Here is a 9,388-nt window from a genome sequence, read left to right on the forward strand (position 1 = left end):
TCAGGATGGAGCACTCATGGGAAGCTAGCATATCCCTATTGCATGAAGAATACCAAATAATTTCAACTTGATCATAGTCATAAGCCCTACTGGTTTGATTGTCATTGTCAATTTCTCTTCGAGCATCATCTTTTTTGAAAGTAGCGGGACAATTTCAAAAGGAATAAGATAGAGAAAAAATATGCACCCCCACACCTCAGTGGTATGGAAGTAGTTTATAGGATATGCCAAATGGACGAAGTCTAATTTGGCATACTATTTGATAAGCAAAAATCTCGGGGTTCGATAGAACTCATAATTGGGTGAAGTGCAGCATCTTCTGAAAATTACTGTACTGGTCCACCAATTTGATCTGTCAAAATTTTGACATCATGCATATTGAGAAGAATATATTCGATAATATTTTCTATACTATTATGGATGTCAAGTGCAAGACAAAGGACAACCTCAAGGCTCGAGCAGATATGAAGAACATATGCAAATATCCTCTATTAGAGCAAGTTGAGATGTCATTTAGAAAATTTCTAAAGCTAAAAGCATCTTACATCTTAACGAGGGAGCAATTGAAGAATGTATGTGAATGATGTAAAAATCTTAAATTTTCAGATGGTTATACAAGTAATCTAGCTCGATGCGTCAATGTCAAAGATTGCAGATTCTACGGGCTAAAGAGCCATGACTGCCATATCTTCATGCAACGATTACTCCTACTGGCTTGGTGTAATCTCTTTTCCAACTCCATATGGTGTTCTTTAATCGAGCTTAATCTTTTCTTCAAAAATATTTGTGCTACTGAACTATCCACCAACCACATTTTCAATCTTGAGGCTAGCAATGTAAAGACTATATGCAAGTTGGAGAAGATATCTTTTCCTAATTTTTTTGACTTCATGGAGCATCTCATGATTTATCTGATTATGAAGCTAGAGTGGGGGGACCAGTGCAGTACAGATGGATGTGGCCATTTAAAAGATACATATACAGTCTCAAGAAGAAAATAAAAAATAAGATCAAAGTCGAAGGTTTTATTGTGAAGGCTTATATAATTGAAAAAATTTTTAATTTCAGCTGACGCTACTTTAACCCTAGTATGTAGACAATGCTGACTCAAGTAGGTCGAAATGATGATGGTGGTGAAAGATCACAGACAGAGATCTCAATATTTGCATATCCTATTCGTGAATTTGGGCATGAGATTTGTTCGGTATTAACTGATACTGAAATTTGACAGATAGAGATATATGTTTTGGTAAACTATACAAAGGTTGACCCATATGTTGAATAAGTATCCATCACAATCTCAACTCTTTAATCACTTATCATCCTATACTTATCTTATGCATGTATGACAATATGATGAAATGCTGAGATGGGACAATTCGATGATCAGCGAAGAAGAAATTTTCACTCAACGCTCACAGAACATTACAAATTGATTCCATCAACTGGTGAGCGATCATTATCATTTTATTTATTTTAATTTTTTTCAATTTATTTCTTTTATAATATGCAGATCATGCAAGGGGATGAATTCATATCAAAGAAGTTAAGACTGTTAGGTTACAGGCCAACAAAGTACATGACATGTTATAATGGCTGTAATATAAATGGTTCCAAATTTCACATGCAACGATATGGATATCATAAGAGTATAATGAATAGCAGTGTGTGTACAAAGGGCAGCTGGTGGGCAGAGGTAAAGAGTGACTACTATGGAATTTTTTAAAAAGTGATCAAGTTGACCTACCTTAGAGATAATAGGATCATTATGTTTAAGTGCAGATGGTTTAATACTGTCAATTGTATGAAGGTTGATCCACAACATGGACTTATTGAAATCAAATATGAATCAAAAGCATATGTTAATGACCCCTTTGTGCTAGCTCTCAACAAGCTGTTCCAATGTATTATACTCCTTTTCTATCAAGAAAGAAAAAAAGGAAAGATTGGTGGGATGTACATAAGGTTAAGTCTTGAGCCGTTCATTACGAGCTCGAAGAAAAAGAAGAAGAAGAGCCTCATTTATCAGAATGCTTTCGGAAGGATGAAATATTAAGAGTTCATCAGCATTTAATAGATGTAGAGTTGGATACTCTAAAAATTCTCCTATATGATGGCCAACATGAAGAGATAGATCATACTGAATTTGTTTTTAAGGAGCATCTTATCCAAGAAGATGAAGAAGAAAAAGAAGAAGAAGAAGTGGAAGAAGAAGAGGAAGAGGAGGAATTAGAAGAAGAATCCAAAGGATACCAAACACCTGAAGAAAAAGATGAGTAGTCAACCTTAGGAAGGAAGGAGTCGATCCCACCTCTCCTCGCAAAGCTTCTACTTTAGCTCGGAGACTCTTCTTCGAAGCTCCACCTCTCCTTTTTTGGACTTCTCTTCTAAGTCTAAGCACCTCTCAGCGATGGCCTCCTCCCAGGCATCTAAGCTCTTATATCTCGCATCCGAAATGTCACATCTGGCCGCTTTCATTCTTCCAAAATTCTGGTATCATTTTATTTTTTGCATTGTCTTGAATCATTTTAAATACTTATCTTGCATCATTTTAAATCTTACATTGCTATATTATAATTTATTAATTAATCTATGAATCTATTTATTTTTATTTTCAGATATTATAGATCGTGTCTTCTAAAGGTCGGAGCCGTCACAATCGAGAAGAGAGCTCTTATATAGCCAGCTCGCATGATTCTGTGCCACACATACTATATGATAAATTCTAATACTTTAGATATTCTCTTTAAGATTATTTTATTTTTATTATCCACTATAACATTCTTTATGATGTCTTGATACTCTTAGATTCGAACGACGTAGGGTCATCAGTGACCCCACAGTCACGTGGAGCAGCACTCTACTCTCAGAATCAGCGGCATGGTAGAGGATCCACCCTGCTCGCAGTACCTCCGACTCGACCAAAAGATAGAGAGCTCGTCCACATTCAAAGCCACTTATAAATACTATATCTTCATTGAATATTTTTAAAATTTAGCTATTTTAGAGTCTAACATTGATTGTTCAAAATTAATTTTGCAATACATTTAGAGAGCCTGGGGTGCCTTATGTGGTTACTGGGATCATCCGACGATTGATGCTGGGGTCGGTGAATGAGTTTTCTAATTGACCGTCGGAGGCTCATGATGCAATTTGAGAGATATTTCTAGTAAGTCAAAGGTGTTTAATTTTTAAATTCATGGTAGATTTGTATTCTATTTATTAATACATAATTGTTTCTACTTACAGGAGTACTATTGATTCGAGACTCCTCAAGATGAGGAGGTTGACCATCGGATCTTCGAAGAGGTGGCCGCATGTAGGCTCTGGAATGGGCTATACAGCCTTAGGCAGTCTGTCACAAAGTACTCTAGTTTTGAATCACCATCGGACTGAAAGTCTTATACAGATCACTGGATGCAAATGGACAAATGAGAGGCCCTCTGTGATCGGTGGAGCATTGAGGAGTACTCTGGTAGGCGACAGAGGGCACGACAGAATCAGACCGTCCAACAAGATCCGATCAAGCACACTGATGGCTCCGTTGGCATACATGTTGTGGCCGATAGATTAGTAAAAATTCTATACTTAAATTAATTTTATATTTAATTGATCATATATATATTTTAATTAATTTAATTTTATTATTTATTTATTATAGATATGACAGCTGGATCATGCACCAGGACAGCTACAGATATTGAAGGCCACACACCAGTTTAGAAGGACTAATAATTACTTAGATCTTAGACCTCGATAGATCACAGTAACAACTTAAGACATTATTTATTAAGTTTTTATATATACTGATATATATGAACTAATGAATTTTTAAACTGTATAGGCAGATTACGTGGAGTATCTCGTATCACGGCATGATGAGAACCCATCCTCTCAGCCCCTCTTTGATTTTAAGGGATGGCTCAGGGCCACTAGAGGGGTGAGTAGGAGCCGGATCATAGGATTTGACCATAGCTTCGACCCTCCAGTAGCTCGATACTCTTCGACATTTTTCTCTCAGGCCTCAACGATTCAGACATGGGGTGATGCATATATGGAGGAGGTTGTGCAGAGGGTGTAGAGCCAGTGATCTCAGAGCTTTTGAGACATCGTCCGCGATATAGTTTTTGAGATTCTCCGAAATCCACATCTGCACGATCAGCAGGGCTTATTGTCACAGTCATCAAAGCAGATAAGTCTATTAATAATTTGCTTTACTTGTTTTGAAATTTTATATTTATAAGCTTCACATGTTTAGGCTTGAGTCTGAAAATAAGATCTAAGAGATAAAAATTCAATCTAACCATCCAATAGATGGATCGAGAGTATCTATAGCTCCGTATCATCGAATGAAATATATAGGAATAATCTGTTCAAGAATCGAAATAGTATATCAAAATATGCACCTTCTTATCGACATATATACTTTTATATCAAAACTTATTAATAATATTTTATTTTTCTTCGTTATAGGATACTGGGATATCCGGATCTCATCCACCAGCTATTAGAGAGAACATATGTTGCCCAGCTATGCAACCCAAGAGGGGAGGTGAATTAGGTTTCTAAAAATTTTAAACTTAACTTTCAACTTATGAAGATTATTTAACAATAGCAAGATAAGTAAGGAGAGTGTAATTGATTCAAGGCTAATGGTTGAATGCAAGAATGCAAGAGAATAAAGAAGTTCTAAAGGAGAGCAATTAAGCACAACACAAACAAGAAGATTTATAGTGGTTCGGTGCCAACCTTGCACCTACATCCACTCCCCAAGCTCCTACTTGGAAATTCCAATCCACTAAACTGTATTCAACTTGAATACACTCGTCGGAACCTCCGACTCTAGCTATCCCAAGCTAGAACACTTATTTTTCGGGTACAAACCAACCCAATACAATCCGATTCAAGGTTCGGATCAACCTTCCCACATTTTGGAACCCTTCCAAAACAAAAACAATAACTCAAAAAGAGTATTACAATTAATTGCACAAAAATACAGATGAAGCTCCTTTAATGAGCGAATGAAGCTTTAAATACACTTTACTCAAATAGAAGAAAGCTCTTTCTGATTTTCTCAAGGTGGTTGGAGATTTGAATGAGCACTTGAGGAGTTGGTGAACTTGAATTAAAAGCTTCTTGAATGCTTTAAGTGGGCTCTTGCTTAGGGTTGAAAAGAATGCTTGAAGAACCTTTTTCAAAAATCTCTCTCTTTCTTCTTTCTTTTGATTTCCTCCTTTAAGTCCCTTTATATAACTTCAAATAATTGTGGAGAGTAATCTGGGCTGAAATAGAGCCATTAGAGCACATTAAATGAGCATTAAATGCAATTAAAATGGGTTAAAAACTAGCCGTTGTGGAACTTTCCATCATAGGGGTCGACTCATAGGGTCGACTCATGCTCATGGGTCGACTCATAGGGTCGACCTCTGTGGAACAGAACAAAAAATGACTGTTCTGTAATTTCGGCCTGCAAAGCAGCAGAGGTCGACTCATAGGGTCGACTCATGCCAATGGGTCAACTCATAGGGTCGACTCACAGATAGTGCCAGCCAAAATTTCAGCGTGCCGTTCGGCTCTTTAAGCCATAAGTCGACTCATGGGGTCGACTCAAAAATAAAAACTTGATTTTCTTGCAAAATATACTTCCAAAAATGTTAAAATTTTCTCCAGTAGACTGCACGTCTTTTGTTCTTGCTCTTGAGGCTTCTGAATCAGGTATTGATAAAATTACGATTTTGTCCCTGAAATGCAATAAGTCTTTTTCCAAGCCAAGATCATTAGTAATCCCCTCAAATGCTTTGTAATCATCAAAATCAATTCAAGGAGCAACAACATACAAGAGCAGAAGGAGGATGAGGAGGACAACAAGGAAGATCTCACATGATTTTTTTTTTTTGATATGTATGTAATTTTGATACTTATAAAGTAGTACAAATTTATAAAATTATATAATTTATATTTTTTATATAATATAATTAATTTTATATTTACTATTATGATAAATAATTATTATTTTATTTATAATATATTTTAAAAAATATAATTGATTGTTACTATAATTAAAATAAATTTTAAAATATTTAATTATATTTTAAAAAAAAATAAAAAACTATTAGCGACGGACAAAATCATCGCTAATAATTTTTGATTAAAAAAATTAAAATAAAAAATTATTAACGATCATAAATATCATCGCTAATAGTTTTAATTAAAAATATTAAATAAAAAAATATCAATGACGGCTTCGTTGTCGTTAATGCGTCGCTAATTATCTCTATTAGTGATGGGATTATTGCCATCGCTAATAATGGTAATTAACGACAAGCTTACTGATAAAATTTGGATTATTAGTGATGGTGAATAACCATCACTAATAATTCATTTTCTTACGGTGTTGAGAGCTTGCTCAATCTTCATAGGACAAATTAATAATAAAATTTTAATTTCTTGTTGGGTTAAGGTTTTAGTTATTTATTAGTTTAGGAAAGATGTTGGTATTGCTCATCAAAGACATAGCCATCAGTCATTAGTTATCATCATTTCGTTCTTTGCCAAGAATCTGATTTAGCACAAGAGAAATTATACCCCACTTGCACCACATGGCCGTCCATACAGATAATCATAACTGTTCATTTCATAGCAATGTACCGCAACGAGCACTTGGTAAATGAAATCCATAAAAATGAGTGGTGTGATTAGATGTGTATATGGCAGCATGGTGCATGCTTTGCAGGGTCCGCGTACTTTTGCTCTCCATCTAGTCTCACCGAGATCCAAAAGAACTTTTGATGCATAAAATGGACTAAAGAGCTTATTTCTCACTTTTGTATAAAGAACCACATCACTTTTTGATTAACAACGTCACGGTCAAGTCTACAACACATTCTACCATCTCCTCGCACAAAAGTAAATAAAGCAAGAAACTGAACACTCTCTGAACACTCTCTGCTTTCTTTCCAAGCAGCCCGTGATCATTTATTCTCCTCCAAGATCAAAATAACCTGCCAAAAACTAAAAAGTCAGATTTTCTTGTCCAAATAAATCAGAAATATAAATAAAACCAAAGATTTTTGAGAAGTCAAAGTTCAAGCATGAAATTAGACACGAACACGGCCACAAGCCCTTAACCGACAAATCGTAGCTTTAGTCAGGCCAAATTTGACTAGAAACATGCAGGTGTGGTCTTTTAACCAAGCCTAAATGAATACCAATTTGCTGGTCGACCTAGGCACCGAGGTTAGTGTCTCTTGTCACTAACCCGTTCCGTCTAAGCCCCATTGTGCACCCCAAACAAAAAAGAAAAAAAAAAAAAAAATCAAAAGAGAGAGAGAGAGAGAGAGAGAGAGAGGGGGGGGGGGAGATGGCTGCTGTAAATTTATATCAGCTGCTTAAAAATAAAAATTAAAAAAAAAAAGAAAAAAAAAAAGGTGACGTCCCACCGCTCCCTAGCAAAAAAAAAGTGAAAGAAGACAAAAGAGCTCGCAAAATGGCTTTAAATCAAAAAAAAATAATTGTACAGACTCTGTTCACCAAACACGTATCTCAGTGCATTATTAAAAAAATCAGCAGCAGCTGCGGTTGACTGCATGCACGGGCATTCAGGTGCATGCAGGCAATAATTTCTCCCGTAAATCCCATAATTGTTAGGAAATGATAGGCAACAAAACATTTTTATTTGTAAAAATCTAATACATTTGAACCAAGTCTTCACCGAAAACCAAAAAGTAAGCATACACACAAAATCAAAAACCAAAAACCTTTCACCAAAAAAAAAAAAAAAAAAATCAAAAACCAAAACCAAGAAAAGTTTCGAAGAGTTTTGTGTTACCAGATAGTAGATATATATATGTATTTATATATTTAGGCAGGTGCAGGGCACTGATAATCGGGTGGCAGGTGCTTCCCACACCCGATCAGCAGCTCCAACGCAATCGGCAGCACGATGTTGATATTGAGCAGCTTGGCTCTGATGGTCGTGCACAGGCACAGGGCTGCGTCCAGATCCGCCAGCCCTTGCACCACTGGGCAGCACGTGGCCTTGGCCTCCTTCCCGATGCCAATGTGCACCAAACCCCCTAGCAAGTCCACGCATGCACCCAGCTTCAGCGCGTCCACCGGGCACGTCTTCGCCGCCGGCGGCGTCGGAGGCGGCGGTGGCGGTGGGCACGGCACCTCGCCTTTCGGCGGCGGTGGCTTGGCCACGGGTGGTGGCTTCACGACAGGCGGCGCCGGCGCCGGCGCCGGCGGCGGGACGACGGGCGGTGGGTAGACCACGGGTGGTGGCTTCACGACAGGCGGCGCCGGCGGCGTGACGATGGGAGGCGGGTAGACCACGGGTGGTGGCTTAACGACAGGCGGCGCCGGCGGCGTGATGATGGGAGGCGGGTAGACCACGGGCGGCGGCTTAACGACAGGCGGCGGCTTGACCACGGGTGGTGGCTTTACAGGCGGCGGCTTGACCACCGGCGGTGGCTTCACGACAGGCGGCGGCTTGACGACGGGTGGTGGCTTCACGATCGGTGGCTTGACGACGGGCGGCGGCTTGACGACGGGCGGCGGCTTGACCACAGGCGGCAGTGGAGGCCGGACTACTGGGGGTTTAACGTAGGGCGGAGGTTTCACTTTTGGAGGCATTGGAGGCTTGACATGGGGTGAAGGTTTGGGTGGGATGATGGGTGGCAGTGGAGGCTGGACTACCGGAGGGGGTTTGGGTGGGCCGACGACCGGCGGTTTGGGTTTTGGTTTTGGTTTGGGTTTGGGTTTGGGGTGGGGGAAGGGCTTCACCTTAGGGGGGTGCTTGGGGGGGAGCGTGGGGTGGTGCCTGTGGTGTGGTGGGGTAGGAGGAGTTGGTTTAGGGCAGTAAGGGCAGGCAAAGGAGGAGGGAAGGAGGGAGAAGAGCTCCGTGAGGAGGAGGAAGAGGGTGGTTACGATGAGCCTCGCCATGATGGAGAGGAGAAAGTGGGAGTGGGAGATGAGTGCAGGTGAGGTGGAGGCATATGGGTCCGTTTTATAGAAGGCCAGGAGTGGGTTGGTGATTTCGTATGCGTTCTCTCTCTATTCTTTCCGCGTTATGTTTTCAACTTGTGCTTTGTCTTAGTCTATTTTTCCTTAAACTTGGGTTTGTCTTAGTCTTTAGTGTTAGTAGGTGGCGGGGAAAACCGGCCTAAAACGATGACCTTATCGGACTCGAAATGAACGAGTTGGACTTTTGGAGTCAAAGTTTGCATCAAATTCCTTAAATGGTGTTTTAAACAAATAAGGTGCATATTCTGCAAAAAAAAAAAAAAAAAAAAAAATCAAGTGCATGTTAGAGTTTTTATCTAACTTAATTCATAAGGTTAAGTTTAATAGAATTAGTTTGGATAAGATGAAGTCGCTCTAAGAATGA

The 9,388-nt window shown here is 39.1% G+C and overlaps 1 protein-coding gene across 1 annotated transcript; it reads right to left on the minus strand.

The window, feature by feature from the left end:
• Positions 1-6,798: 6,798 nt before the first annotated feature.
• Positions 6,799-8,989, minus strand: LOC105037980 (uncharacterized). The gene is made up of 2 exons (XM_010913626.4): positions 7,829-8,989; positions 6,799-7,001 (listed from the first exon to the last, which is right to left on the minus strand). The coding sequence occupies exon 1, from the start codon at positions 8,941-8,943 to the stop codon at positions 7,861-7,863; it is 1,083 nt and encodes a 360-aa protein (XP_010911928.1). The 5' UTR covers positions 8,944-8,989; the 3' UTR covers positions 6,799-7,001; positions 7,829-7,860.
• Positions 8,990-9,388: the final 399 nt, after the last annotated feature.

This window comes from Elaeis guineensis, chromosome 1, assembly GCF_000442705.2.
Source record: "Elaeis guineensis isolate ETL-2024a chromosome 1, EG11, whole genome shotgun sequence".
Taxonomy (NCBI): Eukaryota; Viridiplantae; Streptophyta; class Magnoliopsida; order Arecales; family Arecaceae; genus Elaeis; species Elaeis guineensis.

Excerpts from the sequence above, each read along its gene's own strand:
- LOC105037980 (XM_010913626.4), bottom strand. The coding sequence starts at position 8,943 with ATGGCGAGGCTCATCGTAACCACCCTCTTCCTCCTCCTCACGGAGCTC.